The 24119-nt window shown below is 39.1% G+C and overlaps 1 protein-coding gene across 1 annotated transcript in view; it reads left to right on the top strand.

Annotated features, from left to right (window-relative positions):
• Positions 1–24119, top strand: part of LRRC7 (leucine rich repeat containing 7) — a 296928-nt gene that overhangs the window by 151325 nt on the left and 121484 nt on the right. Inside the window, exons 5-6 of the mRNA XM_084852238.1 lie at positions 17–106; positions 7000–7056. Coding sequence (XP_084708364.1) covers positions 17–106; positions 7000–7056 — 147 coding nt within the window. The remainder of the gene's footprint in view (positions 1–16; positions 107–6999; positions 7057–24119) is intronic.

Here is a 24119-nt window from a genome sequence, read left to right as displayed (position 1 = left end):
CCACTTGTTTTTTTAGACTCCCAGATGGTTTCACACAGCTTTTAAACTTGACCCAGCTCTACCTAAATGATGCCTTTCTGGAATTTCTTCCAGCTAACTTTGGAAGGTAAGCATATTAAGTATGTCAGTTCCCTGTTAACCAAGAGTATTTGGGCTTCATAACACAGCTTACAAACTGTTAAGGCATGAAAACTAGAATATGCACTTTGTAGTAACTATACTTCTTCCCTTTCTTTCTGAATTACATGTAGAATTTAACTGATGCTTCTTTGGGACAACTGCTTTGTAGGCTTTGAGAAAGAGAGAGGAGAACTGCTACTAATGAAATGAGAAATTGTTAGAGATAGTAGAGGGATAGTTCTGTTCTGATGACAGCAGAGCCGAATCACCCACACCAACAGGCTATATCGGGGTGCAGAACCCCTGGCCCACCTGGAGTCCCAATCCAGCCCACCATTTTTCCCCAGAGGACCACACCCACTTCCCCCAACCACCAATCATTTGTTTTCCAGATTTTGTTCAGATATCCTCCATCTAAAATATTGGAATGCCTCTCCTAAGGCTTAGTTACTTGCAGTAAGAGATTTAAGCTAAAACATGCTGGTGTTTGGCCCTTCCCCTTTTGCCTTCAGCCCCATCCACTACTGGAATGTGTCCCGCAAGAGCTTCTCCAAAACAGAATTTGGCCCTCAGGCTGACAGAGGTTCTGCACTCCTGGGCTATACAATAAACTGCTGAGCCCCCGCCTTTAGCCAATACAAATGTGTAATCAAATTTGCCAGTATACGGGGTTGTCTTTTTGGCCAATGTCGTATAGTGGATTGTGATGAGGCATAACTTCTTTTTCTGCTGGTGAGAAGAAGCAACAATATTTTCTGACTTGCAAAAAAGAAATAGTTGAGGATGAGCAGGCCGTTATGGAGGTGAGGAAAAGAACAGAATGCATTTGGATGATGACAATTCAAGGACATAGAAGACACCACAAAAGACCCAAAGATAAGTGTACAGAGTCAGTGTGATCCAACTTATGGAAGGTTGGTCTGGACCTGAGAGATTTAGGTTCAAATTCCTGCTTATCCTTGGACTCCATATAGGTTGACATGTCCTTATGTCTGAGCTTCCATTTCCTCATCCTTAAAGTAAAAATTATTTACTTCCAATAAAATTATTTACTTCACACAGAGAAGATAGAGATTGTAACATATTTTGAAGTTTATACTGATCCAGAAACTATAAAGAGCAATAACACTTTTTGGAAATGATATGACATTAGCATCTGATTGAGTAAAGCATATGTGTTCCTGGAAACCTTTATAATGTATAAATGGTTTTAAAACAGGGCAAAATATTGATTGAATAGTAAACCGATGTTCCTTTAAATTCATAATGATTTTTTCCCCTTTTCTGGAAATCCACCACCCATTCCCAAGTTGTTAACTGTTTTTACTATTAAAACCAGGAATTATTACTATGGTTTTAGTCAGCGTGGACTGATTTTTTCTTGGCAATGTATGAAAGAACCTTAAGGCAGGTGTTGAGATAGCAGGGTTAGGAAATAAGTGGTTGACAATTGTATACAAGCATTACAGTGGTTAGGTTCACGTGTGGTGTTTTGACACTATCTTGTGCTTGTGCACTCCCTCCTTCACTTACATATGTGACTTAATTACTTACCTTCTGGTTTATGGCATCCATAGTTTTCCATTACATCTGAACTGGCAGGCTATGCTTTGCAGTTACCCTGCAAACCTGGATTAAACCCTGGTTTACAATCTTGGGTTGAAGGGCAAGCACAAACCATAGTTTGCTATTACATCTAAACTGGCAGACCAGGATGAAACTAACTAAGCAGAGCTCACAAGGGGAGGAGGGAGCATGTGAGCCCAAGTCTCAGTCATATAACACCAAATTGACTCACTGTCTCCATATGCTGCCACTTTTATTTAGATTGCCAGCTGTCTTGATTTTTTTTCCCCAGGAGAGTTGAAAAATCCACCATTTCTGTATAAAAAGCCATGCATTTCAGGATAGGCAAATGTCTTTCATTTTACAGGATAAAGAAAGAAATTCTACTGTCAAACCATATATTCTAATACTTGGAAGATACTCACGCTCATGACTTATTCAAATCTATGTCACAAACAGTGCACTCCACATACAGTTACCTAAGTTTTCTTCTACAATATCCAAATACAAATGCTCTGACAAGGCCAGTAGCCATCTGTCCAGATAGCAAGTGGGAGAAAGCTCTCACTGAATTGCTGAATCTCTGTTCCTCCCCAAGCAAAGGATAGCATTTAAAATTTGTGCTTGACAACAGTAATTAATCTCTGTTACTGATGCCTACCACTACTATCTTTCTTTATCTTACCTCCATAACAAAACAATCTGAATTAGCCAACTGAAAAAATGGAAGCCTAATTCTGAAATTCACCTATCGCCATTGCATCTTTTGATCTCTAACTTCCCACTTTTCTTTATTCATTCTCCTTCTGTCTAGACTTTTGATAATTTGCCCCAACCTTTGGTGACTGCAATTTGAAACAAATTTTTACTACAGAAATGTCCCATGTTCCATTCAAAATTGAGTTAGACACAGTGGCTGAGTTTGGATGCTTAATAACTTGATTGCTAAACCGCAGACTCATCTCCTTCCTTCCTCCTTCCTTCCTTCCTTCCTTCCTTCCTTCCTTCCTTCCTTCCTCGGTGCTTACATCTTGGTTTAATTAAACTGCAGTTAGCCAATACGTCTGCAAAAGGGGGAGGCTGTGATTTAATATCAGTTTGGTAACCATGATCTTAAACTACAATTTAAAGTTGGTTTAAAATCCTGGTTAGTAAATTGATATTAAATAATGATTCCCCATTTCAGACGTATTGGCTAACTGTTGTTTAATTAAACCACGATGTAAGTGCTGAGGAAGGGAGGATTGAGGAGGGTAATTTGCACATTACAGTGCAAATCACATTGCACTGTAATGTGCAAAGTAGGGACTGGCACATCTCACTTGAGGGGCAATCTATGAGTTCTAGCTATCCCCCTTTAGCTCATTGATCTCATTGTGGGTGAGATGCTCCAGTTGCACTGTGCATGTTACAACAAAAGTAGAGAATGTAAAGTGCAATTTGTTCACACTTCTGTTTCTCCGTTTCTCTTTAATGTTGGGACCAATACTGGCTCATGGCATCTACTATGACAGAGAATGGTACATTTCATTTGCCTTTTCAATGTACTTTTTATATTCTTATCTACCAATGAGGTCAGATGATGGTGTGTTTCTAGGTAAGGAGCATCCATGCAGTGTATAGACACATTAAATTACCGTACTAATTTTTGATCTTGTGGTTGCGCTATATTGGCATGCTGCTTGGATCTTGCAACAGCAAAAATTAGATGAACATGGAGTGGAATTTTGATTACACATTCCCACATTTTATTTTGTAGTTTCCTGTTGTTTAGTTTCAAGAAGGCATGTCTTGCCCATTGAAGAGAACATAAAGGAACACAACCCCACACAAAGGAAATGAAAACAGACCTTCAGGGATGCAAAACAGTATTTTGAGGAGCATATCTCTAATAATGTCGGGGCTAGCAATAAAATATTATTTAAATATTTCAGAAGCAGGAGACTGGCTAGGGAGGCAGTTGTTGGTTAGATAACAACGGGATTGAATGAGTGCTGAAGGAGGATAAGGAGATTGCAGAGAAGCTCAATGAACTCTTTTCATCTGTCTTCACTGCAGAAGACCCATGCCTGAACTGATGTTTTCAGGAAGGGAGTCTGAGCAACTGAAGCAAATAGTGGTGGCAAGAGATTATGTTCTAGACCTTAATGACAAATTGAAAGCAAAAAAATCACTTGGCCCAGATGGTATCCATCCTAAAGTTCTTAAAGAACTCAAATGTGAAATTGCCAATCTTCTAACAAAAATACATAGCATGTCCCTAAGATTGGCTTCTGTATCAGAGGACTGGAGAGTGGCCAATGTAACAATTTTAAAAAGGGATCTAGGAGAGATCCAGGAAATTACAGGCTGGTGTGCTTAATGTCTGTTCCGGATAAATTGGTGAAAAACATTATTAAAGATAAAATTATGAAGCATATAGAAGGACAAGATCTGATGAAAAAGGATCAACATGGCTTCTACAAAGGTATGTCCTGTCTCACTAACCTTTTAGAGTTCTTTGGGTGTGTCAGTAAACATATGGACACTTTGATCTGGCAGACATTGTTTACTTGGACTTCCAAAAGGCTTTTGACAAAGTCCCTCAGCAAAGACTCCTGAGCAAACTTAGCAGCCATAGAATGAGAGGAGAGATCCTCTTATGGACTGGTAACGTGTTTAAAGAAAAGGAAGCAGAGGGTAGGAATAATAGCCACTTCTCACAATGGAGGGATATATACAGTGGAGTCCCACAAAGATCTGTATTGGGACCAGTGCTTTTCAACTTGTTCATAAATGATCTGGAATTAGGAGTAGGTAGCGAAGTGGCCAAGTTTGCTGATGACACCAAATTATTGAGGATGGTTAAAGCAAAAAGGGAATGTGAAGAGCTCCGAAACGATCTCTCCAGACTGGGAGAATGGGGATCACAATGGCAAGTGCACTTCAATGTAAGCAAGTATAAAGTGACTGGAGCAAAAAATATCCCAGCTTCACATATAAGTTGACATCTGAGCTAGCGGTGACTGACCAAGAAATAGATCTTGGGGTTGTGGTGGATAGCTCGGTAAAAATGTCGAGCCTGTGTGTGGCTGCTGTGAAAAAAGGCCAATTCCATGTTAGGCATAATTAGGAAAGGAATTGAAAATAAAACTGCCCATATCGTACTGCCCTTATACAAATCTATGGTGTGACCACACTTGGAATACTGTGTACAGTTCTAGTCACCGCACCTAAAAAAAAAATATCATAAGAGTTGGAAAAGGTGTAGAAAAATGGCAACCAAAATTATCAAGGGGCTGAGGCAACTCCCCCAATGAGAGCAGGTTGTAACATCTAGAAGGCTTTAGCTTGGAAAAAAGGGTGAGTATGAGGAGACAAGATAGGGGTGTACAGAATTATGCATGGTGTGGAGAAAGTGACTAGTTTGACATTTTTCTCCCTCTCCCATAATACTAGAGCCTGGAACTATTCAATGAATATGAATAGTAGGAGATTCAGGACAGATAAAAGGAAGTACTTTTTCACACAGTACATAATTATACTATGTAATTGGCTACCACAAGATGTAATGATGGTCACCAACTTGGATAACTTTAAAAGGGGATGAGACACATTCATACCGCCACTGAGCCACCACTCTCCTTGCACCTGCAGGACCTACCACAAGTGCAACAGGAAGCTAGCACTTCCTAAAATCAGCCGAAGCACTAATTTCTGGAGCAGGATAGATCAACAGAGCTCCCTTCTGTGAGCTCTGCTGGCCTCCCCCATTGCAGAAAAGAGTGTTTCAGCTTGTTTCCAACTGGTTTTGGAACCACTAGCTTCCTGTTGTGCGAGTACTGGGTTCTGCTAGCACTTGGGCAGCGTTGGTTACTGCCCAAGGCTATCAGTGGCTACTAGTCATGATGGCTATATATTACCTCTAGGTTTGGAGGCAGTATGCCTGTAGCAATATAACTGTTGCTAGGGAGCATGAATGGAAGAGTGCTACTGCATTCATGTCCTACTTGTCAGCTTCCCACAGGCCGCTGCTTGGCCACTGTGTGAACAGAATGCTGGACTAGATAAGCCTTTGGTCTGATTCAGCATGAGTCTTTTCTTAAGGCAATTCTGAGTTGTTTTTAAGATCCCAATTTTAGAAACTTATATATTGTAGGGTTTGATTATCAGATAAAAAATAATTACACCATGGGAACCTGCATCAGTTGTACAAAATATACATATGTTTAAAAATAGCATAAATAAATTGTCTGAAGCTTCTTCCAGCTCTTCAGGAATAGTTTATCTAGCCTTATGATAGAAGGTGTCATTCCTAATTAGAATAGCTTTCCACATTAAAGTTACTTAGCTCTTAGCTCTTGCCAGCCTGGCTGGCTGGGGAATGCTGGGGGAGTTGTAGGGGGTTTTGTTTTTGTTTTGTCTAAATGTGCATAGGTTTGCACCCTGAAAGTACTGTCAGCAGTTTGATTAATTCTGACTTATGTATAGGCCTGGGACTGTCCTTAGTCAATCAATCAAGAGAGATGTTTGAAAATAAATTGTGTGCTATTCACAACATGAAGCATACACATGAGTCACATGGAATTACATAGTTTGTGCTCTAGAGGCACGAGTGATCAGAAGCATTGTCCAAAATTCACAGACATCATAAGCAGATATTATACTGAGATCCACAATGGAGCATTTAGAATAGCTTCTCTTTCTTTTTTTCTTATCCTCTTCACCTGCACACAAATCCTCTTCTTGTCTTAGTCTTCTCTTTGTAGTTTGTATTCTTTTAGCTCGTAGAAACATAATTAATTCAGTAATTAATTTTTCTTCAGTGCTCTAACAGGCAAGATGCATTGCTATACATGCTGGATCATGTGCAGGATGTTTTGTTTTATTTTTGTCCCATTTACTATGAAAAAGGTAAATCTTATAAGCAGTCATTGGTGGCAACATGCATTTATTTCAGCGTTCTGTATTTTTTTCCTATTTAATTGCTCTCGTGTGGCTTGTCAGGATTTTCCAGAAGTACACTGCCAGCAATCACAGCTGATGTATGCTGTCTTGAAGTTACTTAATATTCTAAAGATAGAAATATCTGCTGTATATTAAGATTCAGCATAGTTGTCTCATTGAAATAATCAGCAAATATTAATTTAATTTTCAGCTGCAGACATATGGCTATGATTCTAATTAGAGGCTGGCCAGGTGTATGGGAATAATCTCAAACAAATATATGGCTAGCATCATTTGAGTTGGAAGAAAGAGCTTCCTAGCAATTCATGTATATGGTTAATAATTTCTCATTTGGATTTATACTTCTTTCATCTTTAACACTTCTAGACTTGTTAAATTACGAATATTGGAATTACGAGAGAATCACTTGAAAACTCTACCAAAGTAAGTGCCTACGTGTTTTAGTTACTTGAAATGTTCAAAGAATGTAATTTTTTTATTCCATTCAGAATTGTGCTGGCTTGCTGAGTGATTCCCTTTGCAACTTGTGTTTTAGAATTTTTGGAAAATTATTCATTTAGGGGATATCTTTTAAACCAACAATAATAATGACTGTAAATCATAAGCATTCATTGAGGAAAAGGCAGATAAACATTAGATCAGAACACACACGTTCTGATGCATGCTTAACATTTACTTTGACAAAGAATTGTGCATGAGAGTTCAGCCACTGGGAAACACATGCATTACACAGAAATATTTATCTAGTATGGAACAATCTACCCACAACTGGTTAAGGAAATCTCAGCTTACATCACAAACTTGGTGTTTTGCCCCCACACTTAGGAGGCACTCGCTTTTATGAATGTCTAGGTTGGCGTTTATTTTTTTTAATGATTCTGCACTGCTGCAACACTGTCCGTCTCTAAACCAGTGTTCCCCAGCCTGTTGTCCTCCAGATGTTTTGGTATAAAACTGCCAGCATCTTTTACCATTGGCCATGGTAGTTGGACTCTAAAACATTTGGAGGGCACCTAGTTGGGGAAGGCTACTCTAAACCATGATTAGGAGTGGGTAACATTCCCTCTGCTACTCCATCTTTGATTCAAATCTCTCACTCCCACCCCAGATTTAATTTGTAACTTGTGCACAGGCAGGATCATGGTTAGCACTAACCAGGTTCTCTCTTAATGAGGGTCTCTACAAACCAGCCTCAAACCAGCCAGTTATTTATCATATCTATCTTACCTACAGTGCAAGACTACAATGAAAATCAGTTCTCTAAATCTGATTTTCTAATTCACTGCCCTCCATGAATTTGTAATCCTGTGCTGGTAAACACTCTTATTGATATGGGGTTCATGCTCACCAGATGTATGAATGAAATAAGCTGCCGTGTACTGAGTTGGACCTTTGATCCATCTTTCACAATATCATCTACTCTAACTGATGGCAGCTCTCAGGATCTCAGGCAGGGTTCTTCTCCAACCCTGCTATCTGAGTTCCTTTTACTGGGCATACAGGATTGAACTAGGGATGTTGGAGGAATCCATCGTGGGGGGGAGTTTGCCGAGCTTTCAGCAGCTTCCCCCCCCCCCCCGGAGTCTGGCTCACTAACCTGCGAGCTGGCTTGACTCACTTGTGGCTGTAATTTACCACATTTTGTGGAAATTTGTGCAAATTGTGGTCATAATTTGCTTAATTCGCACAAATTGCAGGCATACTTGGTGCAAAATTAAGCATATTAATTGTGCAAATTAAGCAAATACAGCTGAAATTTGCTCAAATGGCATTTTTAGGGAGGGGGAAACTGAGACATTTCCCAGATTCCAGGAAAAAGCCCACGGTTTGGCTCACAAATGCAAGCCACGCCAAGGACTCTGGAGAAATCCAGTGAGGTCCAAAGGATTTCCCCATGACAGCCATTCCTAGATTGAACCTGGGGCTTGATGCATGGAAAGCATGTGTTGTGCTATTGCCCTTTGGTTCTTCCCATGTTTGGCATTTTATCAACACATTTACATTTGATACCCACTACTGTACTTCTTCTGTACTTTCAGTTGCAAAACCATTAATTGCACCTGAACTAACCCTGAATTATTTGCATCGCAAATGGCAAAGCTGTTTGGCTTTGCTGCATCTTTCTCTCTCTAGATAATACTATTTCTGCTGTTCATCATGTATCTATAAGTATGATTAGCTGTATGATGTATATCTGCAGGTACACTGAAATGCTGTTTATAAGGACCCATGGGTCACACTTATGAAAACTATTTTCTGGGCCAGCAGTAGACACCCAGTGACTTAGATTCTCAAAATTAACATTAGTATTAAAACAGTGAATAATATCTTAAAGTGTATTATTTGGTTTTCCCACCCATTTACTTCAGTATGACTATCATTTTGTTAGTATCTACTTCCATCATAGTTAGAATATTTCTGGTTTCAGAAAGTATAACTGTGAAAACATTCTCTCTGCATTCTGTTATGAAAGGAGGTTTGATATATCAATAAAAAGTGAAAACACACATTATTTGATTCTGGGAATAGATGTGCCTGGGATGAAATAAGGCCCTTTGTGCTTTATGCACGTCCCATGTAAAGTTTTCCATGCAGGAAAACTAGTTTAGGGCGCAATCCTATGCATGTTTAGACAGAAAAAAGTTCTGTAACTCCCAGCATTCCCCAGCCAGCCAGTCATTGAGGTTGGTGGATTGCAGATGGTCTACAGAAGGAACTACCACAGGGTATATGCTGCAGTCTCTTATATCAAGCCTTTTAGAGAAATGCATAGAATTATTATTATTATTATTATTATTATTATTATTGCTGCTGCAATGGGCAGCAATTGACTGACAAAGTATCTATACAATGTACATGCTAATTATATTCCCCCACCTCCCCAATATATTCTGTTTAGATGCAATATTAGTCCAGTTGCCAGTGTCCTATGCGCATGGTTAGGAAATCTATTTAAATATAGAACTTGCTCCCCCCTGCCCAAATCTCCTTCTAAGTCTGACACTTACCAAAAAGACTTAAAAAAAAAAATAACCAGAGTGTAGCTAGGAGAACACCAGTGTATGGTCATATGTGCCTGAACAAAGCTATCCAGATCAGACAGGCAGTTAAATAATAGCTCTCTATATTTGATAGGAGTGGGTTACAAGCTTTTCTTTTAAACCTAAATAAACTCAGTCACCTGTACTGAGATTAAGGCCTCTGGGAAGTCATTCTTGGTATCCCTTCTCAAGAGACTAGCACTGCACTGGTATTACCGTATAACTTTTGTTGGATAAGGGGTTATATACCAAGGTCTAACAGACATTTGATTCATTTGTTGGGGAAAGAGCACTGCAATCCAGTTCAGGTGATTCCTCCTCACCTGAAATGTCAGTGCTGAAATAGCATTGTGCTATTCTGGTGCTGATCATCTTGTAGGCAGGTTGGAAAGCTTTCCTGTTCTTTCCCACAGTACCTGACAGATGATGGGATCATTTGTTGAGTAGGAAAAGAGTGCTGAATGTCCATTTGCTAATCAATAGTGAGGTTACGTCAGTTGTAATCCTTTGGAGGAAAGGGTCACTAGAACTTTGCCCAAACAGATTAATGTCCAGATGGAGGAAAAATGGGGTACACAGTTCTTCAGAATGCATAGGGTTGTACTGGCTGTTGCTATTCTTGAGCTACTAAAATTGCTACTCTTTACTACTAAAATTCTGAGCACAACAGTGACCATGCCATTTGAAGAGTGGAAAGGAAGGGGAGAGATAGACAACTGTAGGATTTGTGCAAGTGGGGTGTCAAAGTGGATATAGGTGAGAGGGAGTGTTTGTGGTGTGGGTAATAATTTATCTGCTGCCACAATTGTTATTATTGCTACCATGATTACTTTGTTTTGCAAAACAAAAAGCAAAACAAAAATTCCTACTGCAAGCATCCTCAGAACAGAGTACTTAAAAGTAACTATGTAATATCCTATGCTAATTGCAGCGAGGGTATAGAAACATATCTCTATGAATCTGAGGCAGTAGTAGTAATAGTAGTCAGCGTAGTCACTCTCAACCATGGCAGGCTTCTATTTGTCCTTACAATATTTACGCTCAGTCTGTACAGCTTATACATAGAGTGTAAGTCCCTAAAAAGAAAAAAAGAAAAACCCAGTAAGTTAGAATTAGGGGAGAGAGGTATTTGTCTTCACTAAGGTCAGCTTCAATGCGAACAGTTTCCTAAAAGGTCATTAGTAATTCATGGAAAATGTGGTTTCCAATTTCCTGTGCTGAGGACATGCATCTGAAGATTATGTTGCTTGGGTGCAGCTCAGTATTGATTAACGACAATGGAAGCTGTCTTTTAAATTGACTATTAGATGTTTGTGGATTGTCATGATACCTTATTTTATGTGCTGGTGTGAAAAACGTTTTGCGGAAAGAGCAGACGCTAAAAACTTCGTCATTGGATTTCAAATCAGGACAAAAACTTAAATGGTCAATATGGGTTCCTGAGATGCAGACCCTTTTACTTTGGAATTTTTCCATTTACTTGATGGGAATTTGCAGGAACAGAAGACACACCATCTCTCTCACAGAACCATCACAATTATTTTAATTTCATATTGAAACTGAAAGTTGAACTTGCTGTAAGATGCAGTTTGGCTATATAATAGAACGTGTGTGTGGCTGCTGCTGGCCCACATCCCCTGGTAACATTTGATAAAAGAAACACGTAATGTGTTCAGTGTTTGCCCACCAGATATAAATGGCAGCTAATGAATTGGAGCAGGGCAGAGAAGTGCTGAGTGTGATGATGACATCTCTGGTGTTTCTTCAACTTGTAAGATGTGTGAGAAGGTAGTGGTTTGGTGGCACATCCCCCATAATGTGTAGATAGGCTGCATGAAAACGTACAGGGTTAAAATCTGTTTTATTCAGGAAGGTTATGTGAAGTATTACAGTGCAAAATGTGTGTCTGACATACTAAGATGAGTCTCTGTTACATGTATACTTGGAACATTGTCCTGTGATATGATCTACTATGCTGATAATGAGAACATCACTTTGTAATAGATCGGATCACATTATGAGAGGAGAAGGGAGGCAAATCTTTTTATATCTGCTGTTGAAATTCTTTTAAAGGTCTGGGGTTTGGGTAGAGAACCTTCTGATTAACCCTAGAATTCAGTAGCATTGGGATGGGACAATGTATGGATTGCTTTTTTGTAGTTTCATATAAAGACAATTAAACAATTTACAAAAACAGTTCCAGATACTTGTTGCTGTTGTGCTGGCAACTATCATTCCTTTCAGGCAAGCGTTTGACTTATTTGTGTAAATAAGTATTGAAGACATTAACATTTTAAGTACATCCTGTAAATGGCATAGAAATTCCAAGCTTACAATTTGTATTGAGCAATGCGTATCTGTGGCAACTCCCTATGTGAAGATGAAGGTTCTTTCTATATATAGTTTTAACTAATGCTAACTGTAACAATGGCTTTTTATGCAAGGCATATATTGCCACATTGGTTGTTTCAAAAATTTTAGTATGCTTAAAAGCATTAATTGAAGATTAAACATGCATTTTTAATATTATCTTAACTGGAACTTCTCCTTGGGATCGCATGTTCAGTGCTGCTAATTCTGTGCCTGCATAAATCTATATCTCTTGATTCAGACAGTCATCTTGATTCAGTCATTTATTTTAAGAGTTGGGGCTCTAGTGCCCACATGAGTTCTTCATAAGACCCCTAGGTTTGAATCAACATACTCTTCTTCAGGAGCAAGTGAACAGTTCTCTGTAGAGGAACTGTTTTAACAGCCTTATGTGCTAGCTAATAAAGAGGGAAGTAATCTGTTGTGGTTTGGAGCAGAGAAAGCAGGTGGGGAAAGAGTGATCCTTTAGGAAGCTGTTGTGGGTGTTTTTTTAAAAAAAAGAAAGGGATATCTGGGCTCTGTTATATGCATTTGTCTGTAACCAGTAGGTAGCCCAGAATCCACACACAACTGTAAGTGAATATGACAGATTATTTCCCAAACAATTATATTTCTATAATTTGACAGAGAGACTTTCATTAAATACCCTCATCTGTTTTGAGATAATGAAATGTAATTTGTTACCTAGTCAATTTAATTGTTAAAAGTAAAATTGTAACTTGTGCCAAAAAATTCCCACTAGAAACGGTTGAAAAAGCTACACATTGACTCCCATTCAGAGAACATTTGTTATGTTTAAACTGGTTTCAGCTAACCTGTATCACTTACCTTAGTGGAACTTTAGATACATTTAAGTTGTAGTTATATGCATACTTAGGACTGAGCTATTTATTTATTAGATTAATAATAAATCTAATTTAATTAATAAAACTCCACCTTTTCACAACTATTGTGCTCAGGGCTTCTTTAAACTCAGTGGAACTTACTTCTGAATAAACAGGCCTAGGCTTGGCTTGTACACTTCTCTGAAGTAAACCTTTTATATATTTAAGTGTTCCTAAAATTGTTGTCCAACATTTCTATCATTTTTATTTATATCCCAGATAGAAATTAATCATGCATTTGCATCAGTTCATGAAAAATTATTGTTGCCACGATGTAACACAGCTACTCCTCTTACCTAGAATTAGCATTTTCTTATCATTCTAATGAGCATGCATAAAATGTAAAACAATTTGAGTCCTGTGAAAAAATGTCCCAGTTTGTGCATTTTGCTCCTTCCTTTTTTTGTTATATTCCACCACGCTCATTTTACTATAATGAAAAAGAGCATTCTTTTGATATGAAACATTGCTTTTTTTAGCTTTTATTTATATGTATGTTGGTTACATTATGCAAATATTTTATTATACTCTTAATGTTCTAATCCTAATTTTTGCCCAAACATCCCTGCCATCATTTTTCTTTCTGCTTATGCCATCTTATTTCTCTTCCCTGTTTATATTTCTTATCCAGTTAGAAATGTGGAGATGCGCACCCCAAATCTAGGTGTTGTTTTTCAATTTGCAAACTCTTCAAGTTATAATATGCAGTATCAGTCTGAGTGGCATGTACTGTAATTCCTGGTGTTGGCTGAGCAGAATGCTTGTTTTACTTGCATTTCACTCAGCAGCCCTAATTACCCCCAATCCCACCCACCCCACAATTACTCGCCATGTTTTTCCTGAGCCTGAGTGAAATTATCAGTTCATTTGAACTCTCCCCTGACTAAATCCTGTTCAGGGTACATAACTCTGAACTATATTTGTTCATCTTCAGAATCCTCAAAATGAAGTTCCTACATACACACCTTCTGAAGTTGCTTTGTTGCTGTTGTTGTTTTGTTTTTGTTATTTTGCATACTGTCAAAGTGTCTTCCCAACTCTCCATCCTGCTATCCAATCATCAAGGATGTTTTCATCTCCTACCTCTTAGCTCATTTTGATGCCCAACGTTTCTCCTCATGGGACAGCCATTTTATTAAGAGGGGAGTGATTATATTCCTGTGTTTCTTTAAAAACATAACTTTTTTGAAGGAGAATTACAAAATTTACAATAATTGTGGTTTTCTTGCTTTCTGCGTATAACAACGTATGTACCATAAAATAATACCAACAAAGATAGATTTATCAACTGGAGCCCTTAGTTTACATTTATTATTTAAACTAGGGGTGATCAGAAAGTAGATCTCCAGATGTTTTGGACTTCAACTCCCAGCGTTCTTGACCATTGGCCATGCTAGCAAGGGCTTCTGGGTGTTCAAGTCTAAAACATCTGGAGATCCAGTTTGTGCCCACCCCTGATTTAAACCATATCTTAGTAATAGAGCACATGATTTGGATGCAGAGAAAGTCCATGATTTAATCCCTGTCAACTCCAGTTAGAGCACCTTAGGCCATAGGGCTAAGGAAAGACTTTTGCTCGAGGCTTTGGAGAGACAGTACCAGCCACAGTGGCTTATAAAATAAGTTGGGTGTATATATCACCTCTCTCTTTAATCATTTACAGTTATATTGCTTATTAGTGCTGAAGCCATAAAATAGTTTTGCAGACTTAACTGGACATCTGGACACCTCATTGTCTATTGCATTTTCTGAAGATGAAGCATATCATAGCAAACTTTTAACACATAGCCTTAAATTATATTCAAAATATAATATTACTTTCCATTTTCCATAAAGGCCCATCATGCCACCTATACAGACCCTTGAAGGGGGAAGGAAAGGGGAAAACAGAGTATCCATCTGTGTCTGAGGGCTGCACCTGAATGTTGAGGGATTGGTTAATTTAAAAAAAAAAAATCCAAAGCACATGTTCATGTTTGACTTTAAATATTTGTGGATGAAACACATAATGGCGTCTTTCTTATTGGCACATCACTTCCTTTGACTGTACTATAATTATAGCATTTGGACTGGTTTATATAATGGTGGTAATTAGGGCACTGGTCATACTTATGAATGCAGCCTGTTGGGCAGATATTTCACACCTATAGTCCTGCAGAAGTGTCATAGAAGTTAATTAGCGGCCAGTACTAAGGCATGTCATTGAAAAGTCCTACAGCGATTTCTGTGGTATAACTGAAGCTAATAAAATCATTCTGAAATAACTGTAGTGTGGGAACAATGAATGGGCAAAATCCAGTGTCCCACCAACCTTCCTGTGTGGTGCTGCAGATGGAAGGGGAAATCACCTCTTCACCATTCCACTGACGTAAGCCGTTTCATCAGCAGGAGGGCATACTGGGTAAAACCCAATGCTTTCAAACATTCTGTTTAACAGTCTGCTTATAGAATCTTAATAATTTTCCATTATCTTTGTTCATAAGTTCTCAGTTGTTTATATTTGTGTTCTCATTTACGCCTGCTACAGTTTTAATTCATACTATTTGAACATGAGTGACCAAACTGAACACAGTTTGTATCAAGCCACTGTATGTTTGTGTGCTCTCACTGCAAACAATCCTTTTTTCTCCAGTGACTCAAGTGGATACACTGTCTAGTTGCAGGTTGCCTGTTTGAATTAACTATCTCCTACTAGTGATGACATCAGCATTCCAGGCACTGAGAACCTTAGCACATAAGTTCCATATGAAGGAGTCAGGCACTTAGGAAAAAACTAAATTTCTCTAAATTTTTGTCTGGTGCCTGGGCTGCTGCCATTGCAGTGTTTGAAGTGCTAGGGAGTTAAGAATGGTGGCTTTCCACCAGCAAGGTACGAATGGTGGCTTTCCACCAGTCTCCTTTCTTTTGTTGGTGTCTCCACAGGATGGTAAGTGGGGACAGAAGGGATGGGAAACAGGTCAGAGCAGCTTACCGGGGGGGGGGATTGGGGGGGTATTTGGACCCCATCATACCTCTACTTAGGTTGTCAGGATTGTGACAGGTTTTGAATTCCAGTATTGGGCTTGGGGGGAATCTTTGTTGTTGTTGTTGTTGTTTTAAATAGCTTGGTTTGCCAAGCCCATTCCTGAACTGATGTAAGGCAGGGTGGGCAACTTGTGTTCCTCCAGATGTTTTGCCGTACAACTGCTGTCATTCCTCACCACTGGATATGCTGGCTAGGGCTCAGGGGATATGTAGGCCAAAACATCTGGAGGGCCACACCTGGGCTAAGGGTGCTTTCCCATCACTATCCACAACTCTCAGTTGCAACTCGGCTTTCCCACTTTGCAATAGTTTTGTTGATAGTCATGTTTTCCTATTTCTGTAAAGAATTTTGTGACACTATACTAAATGCTTACAAACAGAATATATCTACTGTATTTACCTATTTAGAAAAGTAGATATCTTCAGAAAACTGACAACTTGCCTAACTAGAATTAATTCAAGTACAGCTAAAATAAAATTATATTCACATACTTCAAAACCAGGAGTTCTTTGTTTGTTTTTAAGCATGGCATTTCCCTTACTTTCCTTTCATAGGTCTATCCATGCAGGGTGCGCTGTCTGCTGAGATTTTCTAGCCTTCCCACAGAACAGGACCACATGCACAATTTGAGTACTTCCACTTTTGCCTATGCAGCTGCCACAGCCAACTGTACAGTTTTAACAACTGAATAGTAGTTTGGTTCATAGGCCATAGCAGCAAAAGTTAAGAGAGAGCTTTGATGATGCATGTGATTCTTATGCAGATAAAAATATAATGACCAGCAGTAGAAATGTAATTCATAATCAGATAGAATGTATTTTTCAGATTTATCTGTTGTTACCATAGAGTTTCCCACAGATCCAGTGAATGTAACATTACATTAATTGTAGATGTCAAAAAAATGAAAATGAGACTAATTAAAGAAGATAACTGTTTTGTCAACATGTAGTTTATTGGGAATTATTTACCATGACATAACCCTATTCAATTGGCAATAAATAGAAATGGCAAAAATAATGCAATATATTTTAAAATTAGAGAAATGAAATAACAACTCACTTATTAGTGCCATTAACTGTGTCTCAGCATGACTTTTCCAATAGTTACTGCTTGACAGATTTGAGTAATTTCATGCACAGTTGATCTTTTACAAAGTAGAAAAGTACAAATATGAGTTTCATTACTCCTTTCACATCTTTTCTTTATTCTACAGGATCTTCCACAATGGAAGTTCCAAATTTCTGTCCAGAATGATGACCTAGATACTTTCTTCTAAAAAAAATCTATTGAGATTTAATCTTCCAGAAGATTTTGTACTCTGGCATTATATCACCATCTGCTGCCAATATATTAATAAGTAATCTGAATAAAAATAAAAATTATCCTGAAAATTATGATAGGTCCCATGTCTGTGGATATGGGACCATTGGCATTGCCTGTTTGCTTCTTCTACGTATTCTACAGGCACCTCAGGCATGGCACAAATGTACAAAGAGTGTACTATTCTTGGTCCAACTAGTTGTCCTGTTTATGGCTGGGAAGAGGTTTCCCTGGGGTAATATTGGGAGGTGACTCTTAGGGTGTCTCTACATTAAAGGAAATTCTTCAGCCTTACCAGGCCATTTTGCTTCCATTCCCACAGCATGATGAGATTGTGCTCTTTCAGAAGGCAGAAGTGAAAATGCCATCTCCCGGCGGCTGTACTGGGCTTCCCATTGTTTGTAATGGAACAGTGCCATCCTAGTGGCTGCCAAAACCCTGAGTTTTTAAACATTCCAGCCTATTTCTCATATTTGTTTTAAGCAAGATAACCCGTGGAAGGCACGGAAGGCGCGGGACACATCCTGGAGGTTGACAATGTCATGTAATGGACCCGCAAACTTCCATGAGTCATAAGCGCACAATAAATGCCTTGTCTAGAAATAGCCTTGGAGGGTTTCAGCTTCCTTTCCTTGGATTTTGGTATACAGTGTTCCCTCTGCTCGATGCCTCTTGGTATAGCACAAAATACACACTTCCCTGAACAAATCAGATTCATCTCCAGTATATTAAGAAAATAATAGTGTATGTGCACAAAGAAGGAGCAGCCAAGAAAAGGAAACTCCATCAATCCCACCAGAAAGCTAGTAATCTTTGCAGCAACTCCAGCTTCTGTGAGGTAGGCAGGGCAATGAAAGTCAGGTATACCTATGGAATGTAGCTTCCAGCCGTCCCTCTTCAGAATTTCCAAGGGTGGTGAAAGTCTACCTGGCAAAGGATACCAGCTAAGAACATCCTCAGCACCAACTTATGTAAGTCTGAAGCAAGGTCTCATCCTAACAACTCAAGGAGCCCTCCTCCTCCTCCTCCTCCTCCTTCAGAACATAAGAAGAGCCATGCTGGATCAGACCAAGGGTCCACCTAGTCCAGCATTCGCTGTCAACCAGGAACCCACAAGCAGAGCATGAGCGCAACAGCAAGCACTACATTAAGCATCAAGACAGATGAACTGTAAGAATGTCTGAACTGACCTACCTACCACCTATCCAGTGTAGGGCAGAAGAAGCACGGATGTGTTTTCGTGCATCTAAGGGCCTCCCTAAGGGGAGGGGGTGGGAACAGGGCTGGAGACCACATAGGAAGCTGCCTAAAATAGCTCCCATCCCTGCCCCCAGGAATGCCCCATTTTCACACCTCCATGCTCCATGTTACGAGCACGGAGGCAGTAGTGGTGCGGTTCTCTCCGCCCCAGCTACAAGGGGGAGGGGGTGGAGGCGGGGGGCATGTCTATGAGCACTGTCTATGAGCTTTTAGCTGGGGAACTGAAAAATCCTATCTCCCCCAGATGCTATCTAGGGGATGTAGGATTGCTCTCAAAGTGCACAATTGTATGCCTATCTACTCAGAAGTAGTTCAGTGGGGCTTACTCCCAGGCAAATGGATATAGGATTGCAGCTTTAGCTTCTGAACAATATGGAAAGTTCCTAAAAATGGGAATGCAAAAGACTCCAAAGGTGACACGGACTCTGAAGACAATAATACCAAGGACTCTAAAATTACAAGGGAGTCCAAAGATGCTAAGGGCCCAAAGGCTGTAAAATACAGTATAGATGCAAAGGATTCCAAATACCTGAAGGATTCCAAACATCCTGAAAATCTTACAGAGGAACATGAAGAACAAGTATCTTCCCCTTTGGACTCTTCAACATCATTCCTTTCTAAAGAACTGAGATTATCTGAAGTAAGGATAAATCAGACTTTGGAAGATACAAATTTGAGGGGAATCAGTTGAGGATTACTGTGTAGATAGAGATAAAAAGTAGTAAACTAAATGATGTAACCACATAGTTAGATGCCCTTCAGAAAAAAAATGTGGAGATCTTGATAAGTAATAGATGAAATGTTTAAAAAGCAAGATCACATAAAAGGAGAAACAAACATTATTTTAAAAACTTGGAAGATCATTCTCTGTCAGTATCTCTCATCTTCCTGTATTATTACTCAATCAGTATTTTAATATCTGGCTATCAATCATTGCATGTAGACTAACGGCACAATTGTATACATATTGACTCTGAAGTAGGCTCCATTGAGTTTAATGGGATTTACTCACTGGTAAGTAGGTATAGGATTGCAGCCTGAATATATAGATTCAGATCAAACAGTTTTAATTAAAAACAGGGAATTGTCATCAATTATTAAAATTAATTGTAATACTTTTGTATTAAAATAATTTAAAAATATTTGCAACAAGGCGCAATTATATTTTTGGATGTGGAAAAAGGATTTGATCATGTTGAATGGAATTATTTATAACAAGTTATGGGAAAACATAATGTGGATGGGTAAGAATTTGTCTCTTTGATGCACAGAATCCATCAATAAGGGTCTCTGTAAATGGCTTTTATCATGTCAAGTGTTATTATACAGAGATTCAAGGCAGGTTTGCCCTCTTTTGCCCTTATTGTTTCCTCTTTTTCTGGAGCCATTGATTGTTGTTATTGACAGAATAAGATAATATCAAGGGCTAAGACTGGAGTTATAATATTCACAATTGTTGTATATACAGATTATATTCATCTGACATTTACTCATTCAGAACTATCCTTTTCTGAGCTGATAACAATTTTAGAACAACTTAGTTTGATACTGAGTGTCATACCTGACACTAGGCCCAGGCTAGGATGATTCTTTGGACAAAGATCCTGACATTATAGATCCTAAAGACCTTGTGGGACCTCTTGACCCTAGTGATATCCCAGGCACCTCTGACATTATTGGGGAAGCTACACTGGGTCCTTCAACCATGATGGACTCTGAGGAACTCCCAGACAGGACCCCCGAGGACTATACCTTATCTGTGGGCTCAGAGGAGGCTGATATCTTCTCAGCCCTAGAATGTGTCGGGTCCAGAAGGTAGAGGCACAGGCTGCCACTTAGAGGCAAAGCATGTATCTCAAGAACCATAGCAACCAGGCTATTTGGAAGTAAAGGGTTCCTTCTGAGTAGAGCCATCCTCAAGAAAAGGACTTATTCCAGAAGCCTCTGATGTACCGCAGCTGAGTCCTGGGTAGGTTCTGGAAGCTCCAGCTCATAAGCTGTCAGTTGAGACCTGCAAGCGTAACACCTTTATCTCAGCTCTCATTACTGTGAAAACTTGCTTCCTTGACCTTGTTGTTTCTTGGACTGATACCTTGTGCTGCTGATGCCTGGACTCTTGATAAGACTGTTTTTGGATGGCCATATTGCTGGCCTGGTAATAGTATGCTCTTGACCCTTTGCTTGCCGACTTTACTCAATGGATTTGCCCCTGTTTTGCCATAGGGCTGACCCAGTCATGACATAATATTGGGTTATGAAGTGAACTGTTGTAAATCTGAGTTTGCTTTTAATATGAGCAATGATATTAATAATCATTTAGCTAATGTAAATAGACATTACATTACATGGGTTTGATATTTGGGTGTCTAGTTTCAGCAAGATTTGGAATCTCTCACCGAATAGAACATCACTGGGGAGGAACCTAAACACACTTACTACAGAAGTAACACAATGGGACCTACTTCTGAGTAGATGTATCTAGTAAACTGTATAATGTGGTATAGAATGACATAGCACTTTAGTCAAATCTTGACCCTTACTGGTTAAGTAGAATATCAACAGTTAAATGAACATAGCATAATACTGACTAAAATGTTGTTTTATGTTGTTAATATACCACTTTTCATAGAAGCAAGTTGTAATTATCAGTCAATGGCAAAAGGTGATTTTTGGTTAAATCTGATGTCACGCAAGCAAGTGTCCACTAGTGCAACAGGATTTTCTCCCTCTCTCCTTCCCCCTGCAGCCCAAACATTTCCCATAATTTCTCATTTTAAAAGATGTCAATTCTACTTGAGCATTGCAGTTCTGTAGCCAAATGCACAAATTACTTATGTCAGGCTGCCTAGGTTTAGGGGAGTTTTTAAATGCTGCAGTTTAATAGGGATTAAAACCCTTATAGGGTTCTTGAAGTTGTAATAAGAATTAAGTAGAGAACTTTGGTTATTGGGCAGTTTAAAAGTACAGTAAATTTAAACAATTACTTCCTTGTGCACATGAAAATAAAAAGATTATTTTGCAAGCAACTGTACATCACTAAAATATTTTTATGAATAATTAAATATAAGTGGAACCTTCCACAAAATGTTGCAGTGAGGAGTGCTGTTATTCTGGATACCAGCTCTTCCCTTCTCTTTCCCCTTCGTATTTTTTCTCCTCCCCCACACCAGTCACTTAGTATTCTGTGGCCACTGACCACCGTCAGTCTTCATTGGGATGTTTTTTTTTTGGGGGGGGGGTTCATCACTCTTAGGATTTTTTCTAAAGATTACTTGTACTTTTGCAAACTTTGGGGTTTCCCCAAGCCTGCTGATACCTCTCTTTTGTGCGTGGGTGGTGCTGTTTCGGCTACAGAAATAAAAAAAAATCTGAACATCTGTAACAGAGGGAACAAGTGGGATCCTGCAACAAAATGTTGCGATGTGGACTGCTTCTGTTCAAGGTTCTTTCCACTCTTTTCCATTTTTCTCTCCCCATTTTCCATTTTTCCCAACACTGAGCATGCTCAGTTCTAATTTGGCTGTTTTTCTTATTTTGCGGAGTGGGGTGAACACACTGGTGGTCAATCTTGACTACGTCTTAGATTTCTCCTCTCATTTCCATCTGTTCCAGACATTTTGGAAATCTATTTTCAAAATTATTTCAGAAATATTGCAACCTCTAATTCAATTAGACTCCTTTTTAGCAGTCCTCTCTGTCTCTAAAGACTCCTAGGGCAAGATTTTCCACGAGGAACATATCCAGTTATTGGTTGCAGCAGCCAGGAAGGAAATTGCCCCAAATTTTAAAAAACAGCCAGAGTATATAGAGTTCATGATTGGTTCTCAAGGGTTTGGCAGATTGCTCTTTTAGAGAAATTGAGACATAACAAAAGACAGATGTTACTAAACAAGATTTATTTTTAGAGATAAGGTCCCCATTTATATCGTATGTAAACAAAGAATTTCCTGGACAGCCCACTCTCCTTTTTGGAGAGATGACATTACCTGAAAAGAAACATCAATTGATAATTAATTTCCTCTTAAAATATGCTGACAAATGACAAGTATGCCTGATTTTCCTTGTATGTAGATATTGTTTATTATAACTTCATTGTTTATAATCAATGAAGTTATAATCATCAATAAGTATATCATTTATTGAATAATGAACTAATTATATTGGTTTTAGCTTTTTTCTTCTTGACAGTCAGTATTCCATGGGTGCTGAGCGTGTTCAGTTGATATAGGTCTGCTTTGAGTTTCCCCCACTGTACAGATTTTTTTTAAGATTCTTTTTTTTCCTTCTGCAAACCTCAGAGTTACCCGAGTCTCCTGTTACCTCCCTCTTGTGCATGTATGTTGTGGTTTTGGCTACATGAGCTCAAGCACTCCAAGGCTTGAATCAATATTAGAATATATGATGATTTCATACCCAGGAAGAAGAAATTGAAAATTTGATTGGAAGGTTGCACATCACTATCAAAAACAAAAAAGATAAGCTAGGAAGTATAAAACTCTTGTATAATAGTATCATACAAATGATGAGGGTGCTTCAAGATGAAGAGACAAAGATGAATCACTTGAATAAAATTGCAGAACCTATGTAATTCCAAATTTCTACTGCAATACTTGACATTTTCTTAGAATAATTTAAAGACCATATGAGTTGTATCTTTAGTTAATTATGAAGATGTCATGTCTCCATTTCAGTAGCATGCTCACTCAGCTACTACTTTGTGAACGTTTTGTGATAATACCATTCTGTTAATAGAAAGGGACCTTTAGCATGGAATCTTGATTTCTGTTGCTGAATTTGTTACTTTATGGCTACACCCATTTAGGGAGCAATCCTATGGCCTGTAGTCAGCGGCTAGACGGCCCTAGGACACATCAGTTTCCGGGAACCGACTTTGGAGCCTGCGCTCCAAGGTCGGTTCCCTGAGAACTGACCTTCCCCCACTCCTGTGCTGCCTCACAGGCAGCTCTGAACAACCCTGTGCTCCGCAATCGGAAGAGGAGTATGGAGTGGCGAAGATGGGGCATTCTGGGGGGCGTTCCAGGGCAGGGAAGGCAGAAATGCCAGTAAGACACATCCAGCTTGTCGTTTGGCAGCTACTCCCCCACTCTGCCTTCCCGTGGCTAGACAGCTGAAGCATGGAGGGGAAGATCCCCTCCACGCTTCTCCTGCCTTGCATTGGATAGGCGCTTGTTTCTGAGTTCAGAGGCGGCTGCCTATCCCAGTAGGATTGTTCCCTTAATCTTTTTGAGTTTGGGATTTTGCCTTTGCAAGAAGAATATCAACCAATAGGGGGTGCAGCAGCAGAGAATTCGAACACAGTTATTGGTTTATTTTTAAAATATTTATAGGCCACCTTTCTGGGCAGGAGCCCTCCCTAGGCAGTGTACAACATTAAAATACATATAATAAAAATCATAATTAAAAAAAAATGATGTGATAATAAAAGCAGCAAGAGTTCCACAAAACAAGCATCAACAGAGTAAGACAGAACCTACGACACAATTGCAGCTATAACCCAGTCTGAGAAAACATAATCAGGGTAAGGCCAGAGTAAAGAAGTAAGTCTTCAGAGCCTTCTTTAAAAAG

Source organism: Heloderma suspectum, chromosome 4, assembly GCF_057233095.1.
Source record: "Heloderma suspectum isolate Gila_16-S chromosome 4, 16-S_ref, whole genome shotgun sequence".
Lineage (NCBI taxonomy): Eukaryota > Metazoa > Chordata > Lepidosauria > Squamata > Helodermatidae > Heloderma > Heloderma suspectum.
Note: the sequence above shows the minus strand (reverse complement) of the source record. Positions and strands in the feature narration are given on the sequence as shown.